The sequence below is a fragment of the Pongo pygmaeus genome, chromosome 1, assembly GCF_028885625.2.
Source record: "Pongo pygmaeus isolate AG05252 chromosome 1, NHGRI_mPonPyg2-v2.0_pri, whole genome shotgun sequence".
NCBI classification, from domain to species: Eukaryota; Metazoa; Chordata; class Mammalia; order Primates; family Hominidae; genus Pongo; species Pongo pygmaeus.
This window is the reverse complement of record NC_072373.2, coordinates 214329954-214357456: the sequence shown is the minus strand read 5'-3', so window position 1 is coordinate 214357456 and position 27503 is coordinate 214329954. Positions and strand designations below refer to the sequence as shown.

The window sequence follows — 27503 nt, the reverse complement described above, 5'->3', positions numbered from 1 at the left end:
GACAGACAAGACAAGCAACTTGGATGGAGCCCAGGAGACAGGCCCAGGGTCCCTGCTCTGCACGCTGCACTGCTACTTCCACACATTCTCGGGTGTGATCTTTCTTCCCTTTTAGGAACAAGAGCCTGTGCCCCAGGAAGCAGGACTTCCCTCTCACCAGGGTACTCTCTGCTTTTCTTTTGACGAGTCTTGCCCTGTCGCCCAGGCTGGAGTGCAATGGCGTGTTCTTGGCTCACTGCAACCTCTGCCTCCTGGGTGCAAAGGATTCTCCTGCCTCAGCCTCCCGAGTAGCTGGGATTACAGGCGCCCGCCACTATGCCCAGCTAATGTTTGTATTTTTAGTAGAGACAGGGTTTCTCCATGTTGCCCAGGCTTGTCTCAAACTCCTCACCGCGTGATCCGCCCGCCTCAGCCTCCCAAAGTGCTGGGATTACAGGAGTGAGCCACTGTGCACGGCCCCTACTCCCTGCTCTTGATGCTGTCACTTATAGATACCACAGGTTCTATTAGGAGAAGACTCCTCTTCAAGCCCCTCAGAGCGGGTACTGTGTACTATCACCAAGTTTCCCTCAGGGTCCCTAGAACAGAGCTTTGCCTATTGGGCCTCAACAGAAGCTTGAACAGAATAAGGGTTCACTAGTCCCACACATTTAGAACAACAGACTAGATGTTATTTCTCTGCCGGATCTTATATGGTACAGAGAGGATTCTTGAAAACACAATTTAGCCTCTTGGAGAAAACCGGTGGTTCTGTGCCTGTGTCCAAAATGAATAACTGCGATTTTAACTCTAGGCCCACCCCCACCTGACTGCAAACTTGGAAAGTTGCTAAATACTTTGGTACCTCTGACTTCCAAATTTAACAAAATGTGAAAATGCCCATTTCTATTTTCCTAGAAGTATGGGAAGGTTGAAATTATTTTTAATGGAGAGAGCACTTAGTTTCTCAGAGAGAAGACAGGACATCGTTCATCACTTTTGTGATGGTGAGCCTATAGAACTTACCGTAATTATTCTGCTGCTTGGCCAGGAAGTAGGCCAGTTGAGTTACAAGAAATTTCTGTTTGAGGTTTCTGAACTGCTGTTTGTTCTCTGCCAGCTGGGGGCGCGATTTCTTGTTGATTTCTAGAATGTTCATCTCTGCCTCCTCACTGGACCAAGGGCCAGCAGACACCACCATGTTGACGTTTGTGGCAGAAGAGGTGGGGCCAGGGACTGGGGAGAAGACACCGAAACACACGATGGGTTAAAAACTGGTGAAATCCAATAAGTTTTATCACGACTGAGGGATGTCAGTAACTGAAATTCTTAACTTACTGTTGACAAAAATGTGATCAGTCCCCGCAGCACTTTAGGATCGTTAACGACAAAAACAATGTTCAAATTGCCTGAGCTCAGAGCTGTAGGCACTGCCAATAGCTCCGTCTCCAACAAGAGTGAGGAAGATCGTGGCCGGTGTGCCAGGTAACGGTCTGCAGTTGCAATAACAGAATTAGAAGGTGGGGGTGCCATGGAATCTTAGGAGCCCTGCATTCCAATTGCCCAGGCTTTGCTGAAACACAGGCACCCTGGTCTCACCTGAGGGTCACCACCAATGGGGATCATTCCTCCAAAATTCACTCTCAGTGTTCATTTACACTTGTGACAATGCCACAGACCCATCTCTTTCCCAATACATCTAAGCACATTCCTCACTTTTTATCGCTTGTCTGAACAACATCATCGAGGCAGAACCAGTTTCCCAACAGGTTATATTTTCATAATGGTACTCATGAAGTCACCCTACCTGCTCTAAGTTAAAACAGATCTTAAGGCTTTTCCACAAGTGTAAGATATCAAACTTTTAGCCTGCCCTGATTTCCTCTGGGTCTTCTCCAGTTTTGTCTGTATCCACTGGAAAGTGAATGAATAATTCATTTGTAAAAAAGTTGTCTTTCCTCTCTCAGTATTCTTCTTGCTGCTTCCCATTGTTATCTTGATTTCTTTTTTCTTACTGGGGCACCATCTTGGCTTTTCATTACACTCTAGACCAGTTTGACATCCCTATATCCAGAGCTCTTCCTCTATGTGGGTTGATTTTTTAATGTCACTGAGCACTACATTTTATACTTGTCACTTATGGATGTCATTCTAGTGTTCCAAGAGCTCTTTTCAAGGTATCAAGTGATCAAAATCATTTATATAGAGATCTCCTGAAAACATGTGTGACCATCTGTCTTGGGAAGTTTCATAAACCTGATGCTATTTTGTTGTTTCTATTTTGTTTTCCCATATACTGCAAAGAACAGGGCTATGAGCGGTTCTTATGGAATATGGTTTGATATCTTTTTTGTTGGGTTGGACTAACACCATTGATTTTTGGTTTCATTCCTCTAACAGAACATGGCAAGATCAGGGTTATGGTTGATCTAACAGAACATGAGGATCACGGTTGGTTGGTGATCCTCAGTGTTGCAGTAGAACGTGAGTTTGAGATGAGAGGAATGAGTAGGAAAGAGTGATCCCCTGAACCACCTCCTCACTTTCTGAGCTTTCATCCCCACCTAGGTTTTGTGAGCCTGGAACTTGGGAGACTGTTCTGTAGCCCAGGTCTCCTAAGATTGGCTGCTGGACTTGCCTGAGTTGAGGGTGCAGTGAGTGTGATCCTGGGCTGTCCAGTATTCATGTGGAAGTGAAGGAAGGAGGACTGGATCAATCCCATTTCAAAGCGTGTCTCTCTGCAGCCCGCGCTGTCCTCCAATCACACTGTAAGGATACTGCTTTAAGATGTATCAACGGCTTTAAGTAAATATATTTTCCGGCATTTGGGAGACCTGACATCCTGTGTCATAATGAAAATCTGTCATGTTTCTTTATTTTAAAAATGATAAAACTGCAAGTTCACAGAGTTACATGGCTTACTTGAGGTCACACAGCGATGAGTTTTCAGCACTGCCAATAAAAGCAATCACAGTAATTATTCAGTAATTATTCATAGGATCCATATAATTCAGTAAATATTCACATAATTATTTACTAGTTGTTCATTGACCAATTCGTACAAGGCATTTTGCTCAAAACTGTGCTCATATTTGGACACTGTATCTTCATCATAATCCTGTGGTAATGCTATTATCCATAAGTAACAGGTAAGTAACCTGAAGAAGACGGGTAGCAAATCATGTATTTGGACATATTTCCATTGTTTTTTTTGGTTTTTGTGATGCTGGAAGAATGACCAGAATGAGTCATAGGAAGAGTATACATTCCTGTAGTATTTTCCAGGACAGAGGTGTGACCTCCTAGAGTACTGGGACCAGAATTCCCAAGTGTCTGCAACCTTGCTTTAACAGTGTGGGAAATAACCTCTATCACCTGGAATTCCTCTGGAACTCTGGAATATACAAGAGAAGTATGAGACTTGGGTCTTCCCTTGGCTGTGTTTAATTCACTCTTCTATGGAATACCAATGATTCTCACTAAGACTGGCCTTTTCATAACCACAATGTGCATTTTGTGGAGAAGATTTTACGCTTTGCTCTATTTAGAAAGAATAAATATGAGCAATGGTTTAGGTTTTATGCCCTGGACTTAATATTTTTCTGATTCCTGTTTTGAGATTAAATTCTCATGTAAATAGAAAAATACTCATTATTGCTTATAAGGCCAAGTTTGTTATTAGTTTGAGTTTTTGAAGATGAAGCACAAACTTTTGATTTTATCTTTGTCTGTCCCTGTCAGAGCCATTCGTTGTCTCTCAGTATGACCTGGACTTGCCCCTGCACTTACCCTCATCCTGCTGAACCATCTCCATGCACTGTCCAATTCCATCAGTGACTCGGGCTCCTCCCAAGACTCCCTGAAAAGGGCACAGGGATCAGGACGTTAGGAACATTCCAGACACAAAGGCAACCCATACTGTAGAGTGGGCAGCTGTGTTTCCACTTCCCTAATATTCCAGTGATGTCCTAAAACTGAAAGGAACACTTTCCCTTTTTAGGGGTCTGTTCTTCATGTCTCAGTGCCTCTGATCTAGTGAACACAACTGTCCTGAAAGTGAAAGAACTTGCTAAATTTCTAGTTTCTTCTTAGGTGCCTAAAATAGATTTATAAGACTTCCTTACTTACCCATGACTGCTGAAGTTTGAATTCTTAGCAGTACGATTCTTTTTCTTGTAAGGCGAGCAGCTTAGGAAAGATTGGCCATCTTGCTGTGCAAAAAGAGGTAAACTTAATTTCTACTCAAAGCATGCTTGAATTTGAAATTAGGGCTTCCACTCTGCCGAAGTTGGAGCATCACTGCATCAGGCATGTGTCCCGAAGGGCTCGTGTCTCTGCTATACTCAGAGTTTGAGTGGAGCCCAGCAAGCCAGATCTCCTTTACTTCTAGGTTCCCTCAACAGTTTCTCCTCTGCTTTAGAGACTGCATTGAAAATATTCTTGTTCTGCTGTTGTGTTTTGGCTTTGGAATGATGTCATGCAGCTCAATGGGTCCCACCCCCAATTGATCAAAGTAAGAAACAGCTGGGAAAGTCAGTGCAAATACAAGTTCATTGTCCTCCTTGCAGGGATTCTGATTCAGAGGGCTCAGGTAGGGCCTGGAATGTGTTTGTTAACATGACTCAGATGTGCAGTCAATTTGGGGACCCACTGATAGCATTGACCTTACAGTTTATGGGATGATTCTTCCTGTTTTGCTGATGAAGAAACTGAGGCACACAGAGTCTGTAACTTGCCCAAGTTCCCCTTGCTGTAAGTCCTGGAGCCAGATCTAAGGTGGACCAGTTCTTCTCTCCCCTATACCTCATTTCTGAATAAAGGAAAACTTCTGGAATTTCACTTCTTTCATCTGACACATTTCCTCACAACATGCAGCCAGCATCATATTTTGGTCACTTACTATTAAAGTGAGATGCTTTTTTTTTTTTTTTTTTTTTTTTGAGACAGGGTCTTATTCTGTCACGCAGGCTGGAGTGCACTGGTGATTATAGATCACGGCAACCTTGAACTTCTGGGCTCAAGCGATTCTCCTACCTCAGCTTTCCAAGTAGTTGGAACTCTAGGCACACATCACCATTTCTGACTAATTTTTTATTTTTCATAGAGACAAGGTCTTGCTATGTTGCTCAGGCTGGTTTTGAACTTCTGGCCTCAAGCGATCCTCCCACCTAGGCCTCCAAAACTGCTGGGATTACAGGAGTTAGCCACTGAACCTAGCCCTGAAATGCTTTTCTTTTCATGTTTTTTTTTTTTAATGAAAATACAGGACATGGAGATGTGGAAAGACACCTTGCTTTATTACTTTTGTTATTATTATTATTTATGCAGTAGAATTTATATATCACAAAATTCACCATTTTTAAGCATATATTTCAGTGTCTTTTACCATATTCCAAAACTTTCACAACCATCACCACTACCTAATTCCAGAATATTTTCATAATGCCAAAAAGCATGCCTGTACCTATGGGCAGTCACTCTCCAATTCCCCCCTTCTTGCGCTCTCTGACAACCACTAATCTACTTTCTCTATATATTGATGTACTTGTTCTGGGAACTTCCTCTATACGGAATAACAAAGTGTGGTATTTTCTATCTGCTTCTTAGAATATTGTTCTCAAGTTTCATCCTTTCTAGCCTGCATCAGTACTTCAACTTTTTATGGCCAAATAATATTCCACTATATGGTTATACCACATTTTGTTTATTCATCAACTGATGGTGGTTTAAGATGTTTCCACTTTTTAACTATTATGAATAATGCTGCTGTGAACAGCTTTGTACAAGTTTTTGAGTGAACACCTGTTTTTCATTTTCTTGATTATAAACCTAGGAGTGCAATTGCTGCATCATATGTCACTTTATGTTTAACTTTTTTTATGTTTAACTTTTTGAGGAACTCACACACTGTTTACTAACTTCAATAACTACATCATTTTAGATTCCCAATAGTAATATATGAGAATTCCATATTCTCCATCACTTTGGAAACATGTGTTGTCTTTATTTTTTTCTTAAGTCATACTGCTGGGTGTGAAGTGGTATCTCATTTTGGTTTAAATTTACATTTTCCTAATGACGAAAAACATTGAACATCTTTGCATGTGCTTCTTGGCCATTTGTGTGTTTCCTTTAGAAAAACCTCTACTCACAGCTTTTTTCCCATTGTTAAATGTGGTTGTCGTTTATTGCTCAGTTATATGAATTCCTTATATACTCTAGGTACTAGACCTGTGTCAAATATATAACTTGGAAATAGTTCTCCCATTATGTGGCTTATCTTTTCACTTCCTTGAGACAGTGTCCTTTGAAGCATATGTTTTTTATTTTAATTAAGTCCATTTATCTATTTTTCAGTTGTTTGTGCCTACTGAAAAAATGTCTAATCCAAAGTCACAAAGATTTGTACCTATGTTTCCTTCAAGACATCATCTTTTGAATGAGAACTTTCCTGGGTTTTAGAGGAGGGTGGACATTGTTTATTTATGCCTCCTGTCCATTACTGACGTTCCTCCTGATTGTTATTCATATGCTCAACACCCCTCCATGGAGCATCCATGGCCTGTAACAGAGATCTGGGGACTGATATCCTTCAACTGACTTTGGCACTGGTGTGAGCCCTAGTCATGTGATTCAGCTTGGCCTTAACCCGACCCAGTTGCACATATTCCTCAGGCCCTTTAGAGTTGAAGTCGAGACCTCTCTGAGAACGCTTGCCAGCCCATGCTGTTCTAAGGCTGGAGCAAACTTCCTCCGTCTATTCCAGACAGAGGGGACTGCAGCGGTTAGACTCACTCAAGATATCTCTGGTGTTAGAAAGAAGACCTGTTTCAGGGTTTGGGGAAGATTGTTCAATATGAATTAGGTCCTCTTTAATTATTTTTACTGTATGTGTGACTTCTTTCTAGAAACAAAGGAAGAATATGTATGTTAGAACATTTTGCCTATTCTTTGTCAATTGTTGTTTATCTACAATTTTAAGATGGCTAAAGGAGAGTTCAGTGTCAATATATTCTTAACAACTAATTATGGCTCATGTCCACTGCCATGCAATCATATTTAAATCTATCAACTATCCTGTTACTTAGGTATTATCCTGTTCCTGATGAGAAAACAAACTCAGAAAGATTGCTAAATTTCCCTAGGTCACAAAACTAGTGAGGAGAGGAATAAGAATTAGAGACCAGTTCCTTTGGCCTTCCAAGCTAACCTTGTACCATTAGATCAAACTGATTCGCATACTTTTGCTGGAATTAGTCTCTCACTTGATTTTCCCAAGGAAACAGTGTGCCACTTTAATCAAACTTTGAAATTTAATACTCTTTTTATTATACTTTTTTGTCTTTGTTCTATTCCATTGCTTTTGGTTTCTTCTCAATGGATCCCTCTTATTTCTAGGCTAAATATTTGTTACCTACTTTCTGTCAATTTTCAATTTTTGAGTGTTTGTTATCTCTCTGTTGTATGCTAACAGTTCTTCACTGAGGTAAAATTTGCATAGAGTATACTGCAAAAAACCTAAAGGTACAGCTTAATAAAATTTACTGTAATTATACATTGTATAATAACACCCAGTTGAAGACAGAGAACATTTTCCCCCATGCCACAAAGTTCTGATGTGGTTCTTGCCAGTCAATACTCATCCCCCAAATGAAGAACATATTCTGAATGTTGTCACTGCATTAGCCCCTTTGTATTGCTGGAAAGGAATACCAGAGGCTGGGTAATTTATAAAGGAAAGAGGTGCATTTTGCTCATAGTTCTGCAGGCTGCACAAGAAGCATGGCAACCGCAACTGCTCCTAATGAGGGCCTGAGGCTGCTTCCACTTGCAGCAGAAGGTGAAAAGGAACCACAGTGTGCAGAGATCATACGGCGAGAGAGGAAGCAAAAGAGAGCAAGGAAAGGTGAGAGGCACTTTTTAATAACCAGCTCCTACAGGAACTAAGAGAGTGAGAATTCACTCACTACCTTCTCCCAGGGTGGGGATTAATCTATTCATGAGGTATCCACTCCCATGACCCAAACACCTCCCAATTACCCCCACCTCCAACACTAGGGACCACATTTAAACATGTGATTTGGAGGGGACCAATATTTAAAACTTAGCAGCCACCATAGATTCATTTTGCTTGATCATGTGCTTCATAAAAATGGAATCATTTTGGCTGGGGCTGGCGGCTCATGCCTGTAATCCCAAGACTTTGCAAGGCTGAGTCGGGCAGATCACCTGAGGTCAGGAGTTCAAGACCAGCCTGGCCAACACGGTAAAACCCTGCCTCTACAGAAAATACAAAAAATTAGCCAGGGGTGGTGGCAGGTGCCTGTGATCCCAGCTACTTGGGAGGCTGAGGCAGGGAAAATGTTTTGAACCCAGGAGGCAGAGCTGAGATCGTGCCACTGCACTCCAGCCTGGTGGACAGAGTGAGACTCCATCTCAAAAAAATTTTAAAAAGGAATCATTTAGTACTTTCTCTTGTTTTGACTTCTCCTACTCAGGTGCTTCTATATGCCACTAATTTGTTTGATTGTGTTTTTCCCTTTTTCATTTTGTTTTGGCCAAGTAATATCCTATTGACTGTATGATTATCACACAATTTGATATCCATTTTTCTGATGGGAGAGAGGTTTACTTGTTGGCTACTGTGCATAAGTAACTATGAATATTCTCATACAATTATTTCTGTGAAGGTACATACTTATTTTCCTGGGTATCTATAGCTAGGGATGGAGTTGATTGGTGAATGGGAAGAAAATGGACACAGAGTTTTGCAAAGTTATTGTATTATTTTACATTTCTATGAAAGATGTAGGCCATTTCCAGTTGCTCTACATTCCCGCACACTTAATATTTTCAGTCTTTTAAATTATAGCCATTCTACTAGGTGGGTAGTGATATCCTATTTTGGTTTTCTCATGCCTAATGTTCAGTGAGATATCTTCTTATGGAAAATATCTTCTCAAAATTTTATGTTCATTGATATACAGGTGTCTTTGTCATTTTCTTTGTAATCTATAGGAGTTCTTTATATATTTTTATATATTTTGAATGCATCCACTTATATACACAAATTTTTTGCTATATTATATAGCAAATAATTGTTTGGTCTAAGATTGCTTGTAAGTCGTTAAACAACAACATAATAAGCAGAAGGTTTTTTAAAATGAAGTGCAATTCGCTTGATTTCTTATTGCGGTGTTACATTATCTAGTCTAAGAAACATTTTCCTATGTCAAGTTCATGAAATTATTTCCTATTTTTCCTTTACACGGTTTCTAATTTTAACTTTCACATCTTAAGTTAATTTCAATGTATGATGGAGAGTGGTTAACATTAACTTTTTAAAACAACAAATATTATTTCACTCAAAATCGTTTTACTTAAAAGTCTTTCATTTCCCCAATGAAGGGCATTGGTGTCTTTGTTTTTAAAACATTTAGAAGTGGCGGCGTGAGCATGCTCCCACTCCTGGATGGGAATTGAACAATGAGAACACTTGGACACAGGGCAGGGAACATCACACACCACGGCCTGTCATGGGGTGGGGGGCTGGGTGAGGGATAGCATTAGGAGAAATACCGAATGTAAATGACGAGTTAATGGGTGCAGCAAAGCAACATGGCACATGTACACCTATGTAACAAACCTGCACGTTGTGCACATGTACCCTAGAACTTAAAGCGTAATAAATATATATATATATATATGGTGGTGTGAGGGCCGCTGCACAGCTAGCAGAGCTGTGGTGAGGAGGGCAGCGCCTGCCCGCAGCTCTCCGCCTCCCCTGTGCCCCAGCCCAGGTGGCCCCAGCAGCAGTGACCAGAAGGAGCCCCCGCAGCCGCGCAATGGCCAGGTGGACACCTCTATCTACAGCCTTGTGGTAAATGGGAACTGTTAGGTTTGAGGCCATCGTGGGCAACAAGGACTCAACCTCCATCTGGGCTGCCGTCCCAGGGAAAACCTTCGTGAACATCACGAAGCTAAGGTTGGTGTCCTGGTTGGCAAAGACTGGTCAAGCTTTTTCGTGAATGGACTGACACTGCGGGGCCGGAAATGTACTGTGGTCCCGGACTCACTGCTGCAGGATGGGGAGTTGACCGTGGATCTTCAAACAAAGAGCATCGGTGGAGCCCCCACCTTCAATGTCACTGTCACCATGACTGCCAAGACGCTAGGCCTGCTGATGGGCAAAGAAGCTGTCCATGGCAGTTTCATCAAAAAGAAATGTTATGAAATGGCCTCCCACTTTCAGCGTTCCCAGTACTGACCTCCTTTGTTCCTTCCCCTCAACCGTTCCCCACAGCTTTGCCCTCCTTTACTTCTCATACACACATATGCCATTTTAATTTTGGGGGCCATTACCCCACACCCCTATTGCTGCCAAAACCACATGGGCTGGGGGCCAGGGATAGATGGACAGACACCTTCTCCTACCCATGGCCCTCCTGTGTGTGCTTGGAAAATTTTTTTGAGGGATTTTTTATGAATAAAAAAGATTCTACTAAAACAACTAAATAACTGTACATATCTGGTCATATTGTTTGAATCTGTATTCTTTTACTTTGATATATTTATGAATACTTACACCAGTACTACCGTTTGTAAATTACTGTAGCTTTAAAATCAGGTTTGAAGTCTAGCAGAGTAAGGCTTCTTCAAGACCGACTTGCCTATTCTAGGTTCTTGGATTTTCCAATACATTTTGAAATTAGCTTTTACATTTCTCTAAAATCTCCTACTAGAAATATTAATCAGAATTGTATTAATGTAATATGCTAACAAAATTGAATCTTCCAATCAATGAACATGATATATATTTCTCTATTTAGTCTTCTTTAATTTTTCTCATCAATTGCTTTTAGGGGCCTTGTACCTGCTTCACTGCATGTATTCTTAAGCATGTAATGATTCCGACTACTAATTTCTATTATGTTTTATTGAATTTCATTTTCTAGCTGCTATTTGCTAGTATGGAGAAATTAACATGACGAAATCAACGTTATAAAGGCATTATTTAGGTACAACAGAGTGCACCACTTTAAAATGTGTAATTCAATGCATGTTTACAAATGTATACACTAATGGAACTACTGCCACAACCAGGATAGAGGAATTTCCCTATGCCCCAAAGTTTCTTGTACCCCTTTGCAGTTCATCAGTCTTTCAGCCCTCGGCCTCAAGGAGCTGCTGTCACTTCAGATCCGTTTCCATTTTCAACCATTTTCTATAAATGAAATTATACCCGTATTCTTTTGTGTCTGCCTTCTTTCATGCATCAACATAATTTTAAAATCCATCCATATGAGTATTTGCATCAACGGTTAATGCCCTGTAATTGCTGAGTAGTATTCCTTTGTGCGGCTATACCACGTTTGTTTATACTTTCACTTGTTATTGGACGTTTCTATCATTCCACGTTTGGGCTATTATGAAGAAACTATCATAAGCATCCATATGTGGCAGGCCAGGTCTCACTAACACAGGCCTCCCTAACAACTGTTTCAGTACCGACTGAGTGGTTCAGTTAAATATTAAGAGGAAAAAAAAAAAAAGCCCAGTCCCCTTATTACAAAGGCTGGAATGTAACGAAAGCCCACCGAGTTTTGCCTAGGCTTTTCCTGGGCCTTAAAGCATGACAAAATAACGAAGGCATTCTTAACAGGAGTCATTTAGTATTAAACAAGTTTTATTGGGGGTCTGAAGAAACTCCCCAGGCCTCCACAAACAAGTTTATTGGAGGTCTGAAGGAACTCCCCAAACCTCTGTGATTTAGCAGGAGACAAGGGTGCCCAGCACCTAGACCCATTTAGATTAAGTGAATTTACTGAGGCTTCAGAGGAAGGTCTTCAGGACTCAGACCTTACTTATAGATTAGAAGTTAATCGCTTACGTATTTAGATGAATGCACACTTCCACATACACATATAGTTTAGAAGGTACATAAGCTCAGGAAAACTTTGTAATTTTGAGTTGGTCTGCTGATAATTTCCAGGCCTTTTCCCTGAAACCAGTTGCAGAAGTCAAAACTCTCTTCCTCCCCAGTTCATCTGCATCTCATTACTGGGCCACAAGAAATAGCAGCCCACCCCTCAGTCTGGTCTGGAAATACACATACAGATCATGTGCAGACATAGTGTGTAAATTCCTAGGAATGGAATTACTGTCCATCTGATTTGTGTATGTTTAACCTTTAAGAAACTGTTAGATTTTCAAACGAGTCCTACCATTTTTCATTCCTACAAGTATAAGACTTCCAAGTGCTTTATATCCTCACCAACATGTGCTATTTTCAGCCTTTTAAATTTTAGTCATTCTCTTGGATATGTACTGGTATCTCATTGTTGTATTGATTGATCTCCCTGATGACTAAACAGTAGAGCTTCTTTTCCTAGGCTAATAGACCATTCATGTATCTTCTCTTCTGAAGTATCTATTCAAGTCTTTTGAGAAATTGTTTCATTGTGCTGTTTATCTTATCAGACTTACATATATATATATATATATACACACACTATATATATATACACACACACTATATCTACACACTATATATATACACACACTATATATATAAATACACTATATATATATATATACACACCATCTAAAAAAACACTTTGTTGGAAATAAATATGATATCTCCTATATTGTGGTTTCTTTTTATGTTCTCTTAATGTTCCCTGTTTGGAGATAGATAGATAATCTTAAAAAAGGTGAATACACACACATACACACACACACACACACACACACACACACACACAGGTGAGCCACCGCACCCAGCCTGTTGAATTTATTTATAAGCACATGTATTTAGATGTTACTAGAAATGAAATTGTATTTTTATTTCATTTTCGAAATGCTCATTGCTAATACACAGAAATACAAAAGACTGCTTCTATTGAGCTTATATTCTGCAACATTACCAAACTCACTAATTAGATTTTTGTAGATTTCTAGGATTATTAACCTACAGAGTCATTATCTGTGGATAAAGACAGCTTCAATTCTTTCTTTTCAATCTTTTCAATACTTTTATTTATCTTACTTTATTGCATTGATTTAGATCTCTAGTATAATGCTGAATTGAAAAAATAACAACAGATATCCTACTTTTTTCTCTGATTTAATAGAAAAGCATTCAATCCTATGCCATTTAATATAATGTTACCTGCGAGCTTTTTTCAAATCTACCCTTAACAGGGTTGGAAGTGTTGCCTTCTGTTCTTATCATGCTGAGTTTTCTGGGGTTTGTTTTTATAAATCATGAAAAAAGTTTTCAATTTTGCCAAATGCTTTTACTGTGTATGAAAAGGTAATCATATGGTTTTTCTCTTTTGCCCTGATAATATATAAAATTATATTTTTTAAATATAAAAAAGATTTCTTGAATCAAGCTAGGGACAGTTTTTTTAATTATAAACTTTTAACAAATATATTGAAATATAACTTACATGCAATTGAGATGCATGAAAGTGTATAATCATTAAAGTGTATAATTAAAGCGTATAATTTTAAGAGTTTGAGCACAGTATACACGAGTCAAAGGACAGAAAATACTAAGGATGGCTCAGCATATGTGGTCTATCTTGGTGAATGCTCTATGTGAGTTTGAGGAGAGTTATTTGTTAGCCGTTCTTAGATGTATTTTGCTTAAATGTCGACTTGGCTAACTTGTGTCATTGATTGTGTGAATTAATTTTGTTCTAGTGGACAGTAAAATTACTGTCTGTTCACTTTGGACTTATGTGGACTGGTTTATGTTTTATTACAACGGATTCATGGAAAGCCCACAGCATTTCCCAAGACCCTCTAATTTGGCAAGACTCAATCACCAATCCACCCCTTTGTGGATTTTGTCAGGGTTTGGTTTTAGGCTTTACCAGGCTGGTCTACAATAGGCCTTATTGAAAAGTGTGACACTTATTCCTAAAGCACATCCATTCTAGTGTCTCAGTTGGATACCTGAGTGCTAATGAGGTGTGCATGAGTTCTTCCCACCATGGATGGCAGAAACTCCATCATACATTCCCCAACCCTCCTCCACCTCAAGTACCTCTGGTCCAAACTCAATTTTATAGCAGCCACCCCTCTGTTAAATCTGTTAGTCTTTTAATTGTGCAGGTACAGTCCAGTCCTTGATAAGTATGCACATGGAACCCCACATAGACTTTGAGAGCTGCACCTTTGAACAGCTGTCTCTTCATTGGTGCCCTGCTCTGCAGATGGCAGTTGTTTCAGTGGCCTTGGACTCTGATCTCTGCCTTCTCAACTCAGTGGGCTGCCCTGCCCTGAGTGGACTCTAGCCCACTATGCAGCTGCTGAGAAATTCTCCCCAAAGAATTAGGAAATCATGGGGCTTCCCCCTTAAGTTTTCTGTTGTACTGCCTGTTGTCCACTGTCTGAAAACAATTTCACGGTTGTTTATGGAGGCAGGGTTAGTCTGATATGATTTATTCTAACAGACAGAAGCGGAAATCTGTTATACTCTTTTAATTACTGTGTCTTTATAATATTATGGTAGACAGAATCCTAAGATGACCCCCAGTGATCTTTGCTCTTATATAATCACTTCTTCCTGAGTGTAGATGAAGCCACTGAGGAGACGTCAGTCCCATGATTGTGCTACAATTTATGGCAAAAACAAGTTAGCAGATGTAATTGAGATCCCAAATCAGTCAAATTTAAGATAGACAGATTATCTGATGAGCTTGACCTAGTGAAGGTGAGTTCCTTGGAAGGACTGAGGTCTTCCTGGAGAGATGTGAAGTGCAGGAGGGTTCTCATGCAGGGTGATTCTCCTCTGCTGGCTGGAGGAAGCATGCAGTGGGAACATAGGAGGCCTCTAGGAGCAGCGAGAGGCCCCTAGCTGACAGCCAGCAAGAAAACAGAGATCTCAGTCCTACAGTCACAAGGAACTGAACTCAGCTGACAACCTGAGGAAACTTGAGAGGAAGTTCTTCCCCAGAACCTCCAGAAAGAAACCCAGCATAATTTCAGCCTGTGAGGCCCTGAGAAGAAGACCCAGCTAATCCAGGCCTGAACTTCTGATCTGTGGACACTGCAAGAAAATAAATCATTCTTATTTTATGCTGTGAATGCTTGCAGTAATTTAGTATGCAGCAATAGAAAATTAATACAAATAAAATGGAGAAGGCTTTGGAGTGGGGACAAGAATGAAATGGTGGGAGAGGGATGCCTGTATGCTGATATGGTTGATGCCTGTATGGTTGAATTGGGTCTACCATTCCTCATCTAATTAGCTATGGTCTATTAAGGTGCATAGCTACATACAAATATTGGTACTAGGTTGAATTCAGAGGAATAAGATATTGCATTCTTGAGAATAGATGAGAACACCCTGAATTTGGGGTCACTGTATCATAAGTCATATTATCAGGTCCCTCTGGGAAGGCCTAGAGGAAGATTTCCAGGATACACTTGTGACAACATTGAAGGCTTCTTTCTTCCCTAAAGGGACCCGATCTCCCCTCAGTCAAGAAGCTCCAAATCTCTGAACTGGATGCCAGGTTGTAAATTCCTCCTATACTGACTCCATCAAGCTTCTGTCCTCAGAACTAGAGTTTATCAGTAAAAGGTACACTCATGGGAGTCTAGGCATTTATTCTCTTATTTTATATAAATCAGTTAATGTCCATGAACAAAACAGACTTTGAAGAAAAGAAAGTCACAGTTACCACAGGAAAACACTTTCGACATCCTCATGAGTCATCATGGGTGTTCTGTTGGGAGGACTTGATATGAGGCTTTCCTCCTCATAGGCTAATACAGATCCAGGGGAAATGTCATCAAGTCCTCCATTCGGAGCGCAGCAGCTGCGGCTGTTGATTCGTTAGGCCTCCTGCAGCTGGAGATGCAAGTAGTGCAGTTTCACAGTTTCATGGCCACCACAGGTGCCCTTAGTTTAGCATTCTTCAGAGCCAGAATCCAATAAGCCACAGAAACTCTGAGTATTTCCCTTTCCTCAGTCACCCGTATAAATGGCTTCAGGTCCTTCTGGGGAAGGCCTGGAGGAAGATTTACAGCATACACTTGTGGCAGCATTGAAGCCTTCACTCTTCCTCAAGGGATCCAATCTCCCCTCAGCCAAGAAGCTCCAGGTATCTGAACCGGATGCCAGGTCATAAATTCCCACTATGGTGACTCCATCAGGTCTCTGTCCTCAGAACTAGAGGTCTTCTAATTATTATGTAAGTTGATTTCTTAGTAGATTTCCCATCCATTACATTTCCAGACACCTCAGAATGATGAGAATGATTAGTAACCACCACATATCCCTGCCTCTCAAGGAAATCTCTCCTGCCTTGTCTCTAGATGGCCAAGTCCCACGGTCTGTCCTCTACTCTTCCAGAACCCTGTTGTTCTCACTGACAGCAGGGAGGGCAAATCCATGCAGCATCTCCCACCATGACCTCCAGCCTGCAGAGGATGGGCGCCACAGGACCTTTATACCCATGCCGCTGTTCCCCTTACCTGTGCATTTCTTAACGCCTTGGTGAGGAGAATGTCTCTGGATCTTCCTTGATGGGAGCCAAGGGAACAAAGGAAAATAATGCTATGGGACCCACTGAGAACTGGGGCTGTGGAAGCGTGGCCACTGAAGTAATAGACAGATGCAGCTCTTGCCAGATACTCAGTGCCAGAGCAGGGAGGGAGAGGGAAGAAATACGGACCTCACCTTCCTCTCACTTCCAGGCTCCATCAGGTGCCCTCCATTGCTAAACCTAACTAGAAGTGTGCACGCAGGGGAGCCAGGGATGCATTCTAGAAGGGACGAGCCCCGAGTGGCATGAGACAGGATGGAAATGAGTGAAGAGTGGATCTGTGGGAAGAAGGAGGGGATGTTATGGGGAAACAAAAGGAGAATGCTAGCTAATAACGCTAGGTGACACTAATATTCCAAAGTCTGGGCTCATATTCAGAAAAAAAAAGTTCAGCATAAAGCACTAACCCAGGAGTCAAGATATTGTACTTTCAACTGTTGTTCCAACAGCTGTATTATAAAGGGCCACTTGGTTTCATGCCTTTCTAATTTGACCTAAAGTGCCAGGTGGCATTGGGGCTGGCACAGCCTTGCTCAATTATGTGTTGAAGAGTACACAGAGACTGCCAGGCTGAGGGAAGATGCAAGAGAATAGAAGAGATGCTCTCAGGGAATAAGAGACCACATGGCCCCAGAGTCAGGGGCAGCATCAGCCACCGTCGGCTGCTCATTTTCCCAGACAGAGCCCACAAGCCTCAGCCATGCTTTGCTTCTGCAAGACGCTTCTTCACCTTTTCAATAAACTTGCCTGAATTTAAGCTGAAGGGGGTTTATTTCTCCTTCATCATAAACGAAATTCTTCACCGCAACAATCTCCAGTGAATTCTGGGCACAGCAGGCAGGCCCATCTCTGCTTCTGTTCCACTATCTCCCCTGTAGGTTGAAAAGGAGGAGGTACTGAATTACCTCCAAGTGTTCCTCTGGCTCTGATATTCTGTTATTCTGGTTTCTTTTCGGCTACTTTCTTTTTGGAAGCATGTATCCTAAGGCGTCCAGTTGAACAACCTTTGTCTACTGTGTCCAGGCATTCCTGGCGGTATTTCAGATAAGACACTCTTGGGTTGCTGAACTCACAACCACTGAACCAATTCTAAGACCATCTGTTTCATGGCCACATGTTTGCTCATTTTCTATGTACATAAAGGGAGGGGACAGACAGCACACTTGCATGTTATAAACTGTATCATCTCAAAAAGGAAACAAGGCAACACTTTGCAATAAAATCTTAAGATGCACTGAATTTAAGCCTAATGCAATAAAGAATACCCATAAAATTCTTATCTAAAGAATGTTTACAAAATTGTTGTACAAGGACACCATCATTTAAAGTGATATGAAGAAACCTTCTCAGCTAAGCATATTGGCTAGATTAGAGAGAAAAATAAATGACCTATCTCTGCCCTGGAAAAACTACTGGTAGCATCTTTCAAAAAGCTCTCTGTGTTTGAGTATGCACCTTGATCCATAGGCTCACATTTGATCCCAACTGGAGGCTGCTTCTTAGCATTAACATTGGATTCCCAACTAGTAAATCTTACCAAGATCTGAGTTTCTGCAGATATGATATTATTTTGTTTCAACATCCTTATCTTCAAGGGCTACCAAGAAGGAACCAAGAATTTATTTACCTCCCAAAGGGAAAAGGTTTTACCAATGAGACACTTTCTCACCATGACCCCAGGGCCTCCTATGCCCTGTTCACTTGAGTGCTCTTTGTGGCCTGACAGCAGCTCATGCTGGTCACAGGATTCCTTATAGGATTAACCTCCTTCCTGAATCCCAACTTCACGGTGGTGGTGATGACAGGTGTCCTGTATCCCATGCTCACGTCCCTGAAGTCATCAGCCTATCTCCAGTTAGAAAAAATTACATGTATATAGAGAGGCCTCTTTGGAAGGAGCAAAAGCTTTCTCACCTTTGTACGTTTGGAATGTACAATAGTATAAACACTTTGGGAAAAAATATCTGGCATATTCTTACAGAATCAAACAACTACCTATTCTATGACTCAGTAATTCCTAAGCATTTATCCAAGAGAAACTAAAACATATGTCCAGAAAATGATTTATACAAGAATGTTCATAGCAGTTTTATTCTTAATATGAAAAACTGGAAACATTCAAGTATCTGTCAATACAAGGATGGATCAATAAACTGTGATACATTCATTCCATGGAATGGCTAAAGGAACGAACTGTTGACACACAAAACAACATGGATGAATCTCAAAAACATTTTGAGTGCAATAGAAACCATATGGAAAAGAGTGTGAGAAAAAAGATAAATAATAATAGTTTCAAGAAATGCACAGCAGACAGCCCAGAGGCAAAGACCCACAGGACAGCGGGCTGGTCCCAGGCTGTTGATCCTAATTAAGAAACTTCTGCTGGATTTTGCCCAGCTCCATTTCCAAACTATTTTGGGTCAGTGACTTCTTTATCCCTTCCATGTTTCCTCATTTTGAACTAGAATCACTGTAGCTGTTATTCTATGTCTGTCCCGTCATTTCACATTAGGGGCAGATAAGCTGTTTGTTCAGTTTCACAGGTCAATGGAGGTAAGGGAATTATGTCAAAGACCTGTACTTTGTGGACACCCTCACAAGCCTCAGCCTCATCCACACCTGGTGTGGATGTTTTAGATGGAATTTTAAACTTTTGATCTGATGTGATCTACATGACATTTTTCATGTTGAACTAATGCTTTAATGACTTGAAATTTGGAAACCTTAGGGGAGAGGGAGTTGGGGGAATGTGAGTGTCCTACTGTGGTAGGTGGAATTTCTGAAATGGTCCCCAAATATGTCACACCCTTGTCTCTAAAGCCTGTTAAGGTGATGAGACACCATTCCTGTGATTATGTTGTTACGTGCCAGTTACATGACTTTGACCTGGTGAGGTTACCTGCATGAACTGGATCTAATCACATCACTCCATACATGACAGAACTTTCTGTGGCTGGTTGGAGAAGACGAAGTCACAGAAGGTAGGAGCTTGAGAAGGACTCCATGAGTTGTTATTGGTTGATGATGGAAAAGACAGGTAAGGAGGAAAGCACGTTGCCTCTGGAGTCAGAGTGTCTCCCGGCTGATAGTCAGCAAAGACAAAGGGCCCTCAGTCCCCCACAAACAAGAATAGGAACTCTTTCAACATCTGTAGTGAACTTGAAAAAATAACTTGAGCTCTAGAAAAAAACACAGCCAGCCCATTCCTGGATTTTAGCCTCATATGACTCTGATCAGAGAACCCAGCCACTTCATTCCAGATTTCTGTGGTTTCAAACCACTGGTTTGTGGTACTGTGATAATTGGCAGCAACAGAAAACTAGTACAGATGCCTGTCTCTTTCCTTGAATTACAATTTCAGATACATGGATGCTAACCTCTCTAAGAGAAAAAAATCAATCAATCAATCAATGAAAGAACTACAGTAAAAATATTGCCCTCACATTTATGTGGCTGTTCCAGAGCACTTGCCACCTGAAGAAGACAATGAGGGGTATTTCAGGCATGTGAGGAGTGTGGCTTTACTGTTATCAATCACATTTCTGAAAGAATAAAAATGGTTCAGGTTGGGCCGTGGCTCATGTCTGTAATCCTAGCACTTTGGGAGGCCAAGGCAGGTGGATCACTTGAGGTCAAGAGTTAGAGACCAACCTGGCCAACATGGAGAAACCATGTCTCTACTAAAAATACAAAAATTAGCCAGGCGTGGTGGCAGGTGCCTGTAATCCCAGCTACTCAGGAGGCTGAGGCAGGAGAATCACTTGAACTCAGGAGGTGGAGGTTGCAGTGAGCTGAGATCACGCCATTGCATTCCAGCCCGAGGAACAGAGCAAAAACTCCATCTCAAAAAATAAATAAATAAACAATAAAGATGCTTCATTACTTAACTCCACATACTATTATGTGAAAATGTATCATCTCGATTTTCATAGCAGATTTTTAAAAATTCCTTTTCTTGTGCTCACCAGACAAGGTTTGGTAGCAAATACCAGTCACCAGAACAGAAGAACCAATTCAAGGAGAGCCATAAACAGGACTACTATTATGTTCCCCAAAAAACCATCCCTAGAATGCAATCTCTTCTCTACCTGTCACAAAACGAACACAATAGTCCACTATATAAAGTCCCAAACACATGAAAATGTAAATATAATGAAGTCTACTTTCCAAATATTTATTCTATTCACACCCAGTCATGGGGACCAGGGAATTAGGAAATGACTACAAAGAGGCTCAAGGGAATTTGGGGAAGCGACAAAATGTGCTAAAGTACTGATCTGCTGATGCATCTGCTGATGGCTGCACAATTCTATATATCACCTTAAATCACTGAGTTGTACATGGACAATGGGTGACTTTTATAACAAGTAATCCTTTAAATGAACTTTTGGATATCCATTCCAACATGGAAAGAGCTAGGCAGTCATCACTTGTCCTCACAGCTAGAAAAAAGCTGAACAAACTGAAAGCCAACACTTCTAGGGTGGACCAGAGAATTGAGGTCACAGGGAAAACGGCCACCCTAAAAATGAGAAAAACAGGCTAACACACAAGGAGTCAGAGCTCACAGGGAAGAGAAGCTACTGGGGACAGCAAGTGGGAGGAGCACTTAAATGGTATTGACAGATTACTAGAAGCTGTGGGTGGCCTGGCCAGAGCATTAAAAACTCCTTGAAAACCAGACTAAGGGGAATCTCACACATTTCCAAGTTTTACTACAATGATCTCAACCAGGTTCTCATGATGAAGTTCAGAAAAACCCCCTGACATTTGGCACTACCAACTTGAGGACTTACACTAAGCTACAGTAACCCAAATAGTGTGAAGTTGGTGAAAAGAGAAAACACACACAAATAGATCCATGGAAAAGAATACAGAGCCCAGAAACAGGCCTACATACAGTCCACTGATCTTCCATGAAGGTTTAGAGACAATTTAAAACAGCAAAGACAGCCTTTCCAACTAGTGGTGCTAGAACAGCTGGACAACCACATGCAAAAAAAATAAATAAATAAATCCAGGTATGCATGTTATACCCTTTATAAAATAAATCTTACATGTAAATGTAAGGTGCAAAACCATAAGAATCCTAGGAGATAACATAGGAGAAAATCTTGGGGATCCTGGGTTGGATGATGGCTTCTTAAATACAAAACCAAAAGCACAATCTACTAATGAAAAAAAATTAAGTTGAGCCTCATTAAAATTAAAAACTTCTGCTCTGTGAAGGACACTGTTAAGAGAATGGAAAAAGCAAGTCACAGACCGGCAGAAAATATTTATAAAATAATCTGATGGAAAAACTGCTGTCCAAAATATATGAAGAATTCTGAGAACTAAACAATGCAAAGCAAAAAAAAAAAAAAAAAAAGACAGGTGAAAGATCTGAACACCTCATTAATAAGATATACAGATGAAAAATAAGCATATGAAAAAGATGCTCAAAATCATTTGTCATTAGGGAATTGCACATTAAAACAACAAGGAGATATCACTGTATTAGAATGGCTAAAATTCAAAAAGGCGAACATACCAAATGCTGTCAAAGATGAGGAGCAACTAGAACTTTCCATTGCTAGTGGAAATCAAAAGGGTACAGTCACTTTGGAAAACTTAAGTTCACTCAAAATCCTGCACATAAGTACTTACAGCAATTTTATTCATAATTGCCAAAACTTGGAAGTGCCCAAGATGTCTTTCACCAAGTGAATGAATAAAAAACTGTTGTAGCCATACAATGAAATCTGATTCACTGATTTTAAAAAACAAGCTATCAAGCCATGAAAAGACATGGAGGAACTTCAAGTACATAATGCTAGAAAGAAGCCAGTCTGGAAACCCACATACCATATGATTCCAACTCTAGGACATTCTTGGAAAGTCAAAAAGATAGAAGTAGTAAAATGATGAGTGGTTGTCAGGAGTGAAGGAGAGGAGGATGCACGAAATGGTGAAGCACAGGGAATTTTCAGCAGTGAAACTATTTCACATGATGCTGAATTGGGGATTTAGGACATTATGTAATTGCCAAAACCTATAATCTGTGAAACTCAAATAATGAACTCTAATGTAAACTATGGACTTTAGTTGATAATGACATATCAACAGTGGTTCATCAATTGTAACGAACGGACCACACTAATACAACATACTAATAGGGAAAATTGTGTGCTGGAGGACAGGAGAGCCTAGGAGAACTCTCTGTACTATCCACTCAAGTTTTCTGTAAACCTACAACTGTTCTAAAAAATAATGTCTATTAACTTTTTAAAATTAGGATGCAGCAGCCCCATATCAAGGTTTTGGTGGCATCCTGTTATTGTGTGGTTAGTACTTGGCATTGAAGTGCACCAACCTGGAGTCAGAGCAGTTGGAGATTTCAAGGCCTATGCCATTTACCTCTAACCCTGGGGTGCCCCCGGAATACAGATAGCAGATTGGTTAAGGAGAAGCAGCCTCAGCAATCTAGACAGTGCAGGTTTCTGGTAAGGACAGGTAAAAACCATCTGGGTGGGCAGAACTTGGTGAAGACTAGAAACCATTGAGACTCAGAAGCTGCCCCAGTGGCACCCACAAATCAAAGGAGGGGGCTGGGAAGAGCTAAGGGCTACTGGATGAGCTCTCTACCTGCCAGACAGAAGCAGCTCCAGAGATTTTGGTAAATAATGTAGGTTTCAGTACAGTGTGAGCTCTTCAAAAAAGTAGAGAGAATGAAAAGGAAAGAAAAAGAGAGAGCATGAGAGAGAAAGAAAAAGAAAAGAAGAAAGGAAGAAAGGAAAGAAGGGAGGGAGGGAGGGAAGGAGGAAGGAAGGGAGGGACGGAGGGTGGGTGGGAGGGACGGAGGGTGGGTGGGAGGGAGGGAAAGAATAGAGAGAGAGAGTTGGAGGGAAGTAGGGAAGGAAGGAAGGAAATGAACAAATTTACATGAAGATGAGAACAGTGGGGAAACTTACACCACCAATATTTTCCATTAACAGAAACATGCTAAGTAGTTACTAGAGAAAGACACGCTACTGTAAAACCATATACTGTTTCCATGGGGTACAACCCCTTCCTCCTCCTCTGAAACACATTCTATCTCTGGCCCACTGTTACCACAGACACTGAGTCTTGTCTTTGGATAAGTTCTGGTGCCCACAAGAATGAGATGAGACAGTGGATCCCAGAACACCAGGCCGCAAACTTCCCTGTTGCTCCTTGTCCACTCCAGAAGCTACCCGGCTGCAGTTGGGGGCCTCAGCCCCTGGGTCTGATGTCATCCATTTGCCTTTCTCACTGGACTTCTCTCCTTGAACTGGCTCCTACTCCCCCAGGACCTGTGGGCAACCACATGAGAAGAACACAGGCCATGCCCCTTTCTCCCCCTCTCAATGCCTGCAGTGGTGGGTTCTGTGGGGTAGTGACCTGAGATTTACTCATTGTGGGGTCTCTAGCCCAGAGCAGGGCCTGGTACCTAATAGTCACCCTATGAATGCTCAGTGAAAGAAGGCGTCCACCACAAGGTCCTGGGAAACCAAGAATTCCACCGTGGCCCATAAATTCTAAGTCCTACAGGATTCTGGAATGGGAGATGGGAAAGGCCTTCAAAAGTGGCCACTTTTAACCCATTATACTTTTAACCCATTATACTGGCAACTGAGACATGTTTCCCCATCCTGGACACATCCAGAGGGCACTGCCTAAAACCAGACACATCTCCCCACCCAGGACAGTGTAGGGGCCTTAGCCTGGGGGATGCAGGTGGACAGGGAGGGGGTGAGCCATGAAAGCTGAAGAGCAGAAAGCAGGTGAAAGGGGACAGTAGGGTGGAAACAGAGAGAAATGGGGGCAGAGAACGGGGGGTGAGAGGGGAAGAGCGAGGAGTGGGATGCAGATCTAGCTAGTAAGGAAAAGTCCTGGAGAGAACACTGTCCTCTCCTGAAGTAAAATCACTTCCACCTGACCACGGCACTGCAGGTCATGGGCGGCACACGATATTTGTTCATTCATTTAGCAAATATTTATTTAATATCTGTTTCATGCCAGGCAAGGCCCTGCGATGTTTAGGGACCTTGGCATCTTCCCTTCACATCTGAGTCATAATAGAAAGAGGACTATCTGACCCTACCGAGCTGGCAATGCCTCGGGATTTTTACCTGTTGGATCTGGCAGCTCTTGATGTTGGCCCACACCATGTGAGGCTGCTCTTGGTGCACCGAATGGGGAAGTTTCTACATCAGGGCCTCGGAGAATCCACTGGAAGCTCTGGACAGTGGGAGTCAGTGGCATCCCCAGCGTGGAGGCCAAGAGCACACAGCGCTGAAACTCCAGACACCCTCAGGAGGACGGCAAAGGACAATTGGCTGGTGAGAGCCTGGGTCACCAGGAACCTTCGTCTGGGTCTAAACAGGATTTGCCTTCAGATTGCCTGTGAGATAACAGAGAGAAATCAAGGTTAACATTGAGATTTGGAGCTTCGGCAACTTGAAGGATGGAGCTGCCATTTACGGAGACTGGGAAGACCCAGGGAAGAGCAGGTTGAAAGGTGGTGGGGAACTAGAGGTGGTTGGGTTTCTGTCATAGGTAATCAACAGTCCTGACCAGCCTGGGCAACATAGTAAGACCCCGTCTCAGAAAATAAAAAATGAAAAATAAGCTGAGCATGGTGGCGCACACTGTAGTCTCAGCTACTCGGGAGGCTGAGGCAGGAGGATTCCTTGAGCCTTCAGTTAGAGGTTAGTAGCTACGATGGCACCACTGTACTCCAGCCTGCGGGGAAAAATATAAAGAGTCCTGACTAAATACTAGAGTAGCCAGGGAAGTTTTCACAAAGTAAGTAATATTTGAGGCAGAGCTTAGTGAACAAGAATTCCATTATTTCTGTTAGGGAATTAAGAGTGTGGGTGTTGTTAGTTAATGCTTATTGAACTATCTTTGGAATCTCATCTACTGGTCTAGCTGGTCTATCTGTACACGTATATTCTACATGCTGTCTCACCGAGCTTTCGCTAGGTTATGCTACAGTAACAAAGCCCCCAAAATCTTAGCAGCTACACATACAAAGGTTTATTTTTCATTGACATTTCCCTTCATGGCAGGTTGACTGTGACTCTGCTCTATCCAAGCTATTTTATTTGTTAGATGGTGAAAACTGTGATACTTGGAGATTGCTGAATATGCTATTGGTATGTTCATTCATTCATTCATTTAAGAAATATTTATTCAATATCTGTTTCATGCCAGGCAAGGTCAAGTACTGAGAATACAGTGGTGAATAAAAGAGACAAAATCTCTAATTGCCAGGAGCTTATATTGAAAATCAGATTAAACACATACAAAATAATCATAATAACAACAATGAATACTATATTCATAAATAGCTGTAAGAGATTTTAGTAAATCTTTTAAATTAGAAAAATAGAAAAAATATTAAAACTAAAATGGCCAGGTGTGATGCCTCATGCCTGTGATCCCAACACTTTGGGATGCCAAGGTGGGAGGATCATTTCAGCCCAGGAGTTTGAAACTAGTCTGGGCACTATAGGAAAACCGTGTCTACAAAAAGGAGAAAATTAGCCGGGCATAGTGGTGCATGCCTGCAGACCCAGCTACTAAGGAGGCTGAGGTGGGAGGACTGCTTGAGCCTGAGAGGTCAAGGCTGCAGAGAGCCATGATCATACCACTGCACTCCAGCCTGGGCGACAGAGCAAGACACTGTCTCAAGAAAAAAAAAAATTATTGGATGTAGTCCTAAAACTATTATGTAGAATACTATTGTTTACATCTCATCACGTGAGCCCTTTAAATGGCTTAACACTTATTTAGGTATAGTCCATAAAGTTTTCCTGCTAATTAAGTAAACCTAAGAACAATTAAGTATAAAAGAGTTACTGCCTTGACAGGAAGATTGTAAAAACTTTAAAAAGACAAATAAAACAGTCAAAACTGCAGCTCTGTGAGGCTCAAATAACATCTAATTCAAGTCACAATGAACATCTAGCAATCATTCTGAACACCATATAATTCACTTAATACATTTTGCCTGAACACCCAACACATCTGAATTACCAACACCTGTATGTAGCCAAGAAACTGGCAATCATTTATAAATTATCACCTATGACTCCATCTGCTCTATGCACTTATTTTTTCAATTTTATTCATTTATTTATTATTTTTATTTTTTGTAGAGACGGGATCTCACTATGTTACCCAGGTTGGTCCAGAAACAGAAACAGACCCACACTAATTTCATAAATCAGATGACCATATAGTCATTCGATTTATGAAAAAAAGTGCCACATGGTGCAGAAGGAAAAGGATGGTCTTTTCAATGAATGGTGCTGGATCAAGCAGACACATCCATGTAGTAAAAAGTGAATCATAGCCAGGTGGGGTGGCTCACACCTGTAATTCCAGCACTCTGGGAGGCTGAAGCAGGCAGATTACTTGAGCCCAAGAGTTTGAGACCAACCTGGGAAACATGTTGAATCCCCATCTCTATAAAAAATACGAAAATTAGCCAGGCATGGTGGCACAGGCCTATAGTCGCAGCTACTCAGGAGGCTGAGGTGGGAGGATCACTTGAGCCAGGAGATGGAGGTTGAGTGAGCTGAGATCCTGCCACCGCACTCTAGCCTGGGCAATAGAGTGAGGCCTTGTCTGAAAAAAAAAAAATGCAAAAACTAAAATAAAATTGTTATAAGGTTAACACAGAAAAATATGTTCATACTCTTAGGTTAGGCATTGATTTCTTAAACAGGACACAAAAAGCAGTAACCATTAAGGAAAAGATTGATAAAGTATAATTTCATTAAAATTAAGAATCTCAGGCTGGGTGCAGTGGCTCATGCCTGTAATCCCAAGCCTTTGGGAGGCCGAGGGAGGTGTATCACTTGAGCCTAGGAATTCCAGACCAGCCTATGCAATGTGGCAAAACTCCATCTCTACTAAAAATACAAAAAACAGCTGAGTGTG

The 27503-nt window shown here is 41.3% G+C and overlaps 1 protein-coding gene and 1 pseudogene across 1 annotated transcript in view; one reads left to right on the top strand and one right to left on the bottom strand.

The window, feature by feature from the left end:
* Positions 1-27503, bottom strand: part of LOC129006536 (neuroblastoma breakpoint family member 3-like) — a 60214-nt gene that overhangs the window by 26896 nt on the left and 5815 nt on the right. Inside the window, exons 3-8 of the mRNA XM_063659087.1 lie at positions 24683-24954; positions 4108-4190; positions 3769-3838; positions 2618-2745; positions 1318-1472; positions 1006-1215 (exon numbers count right to left, since the gene is read on the bottom strand). Coding sequence (XP_063515157.1) covers positions 1006-1180 — 175 coding nt within the window. The 5' untranslated portion in view covers positions 1181-1215; positions 1318-1472; positions 2618-2745; ... (1 more) ...; positions 4108-4190; positions 24683-24954. The remainder of the gene's footprint in view (positions 1-1005; positions 1216-1317; positions 1473-2617; positions 2746-3768; positions 3839-4107; positions 4191-24682; positions 24955-27503) is intronic.
* Positions 9864-10246, top strand: LOC129012987 (profilin-1-like; annotated as a pseudogene).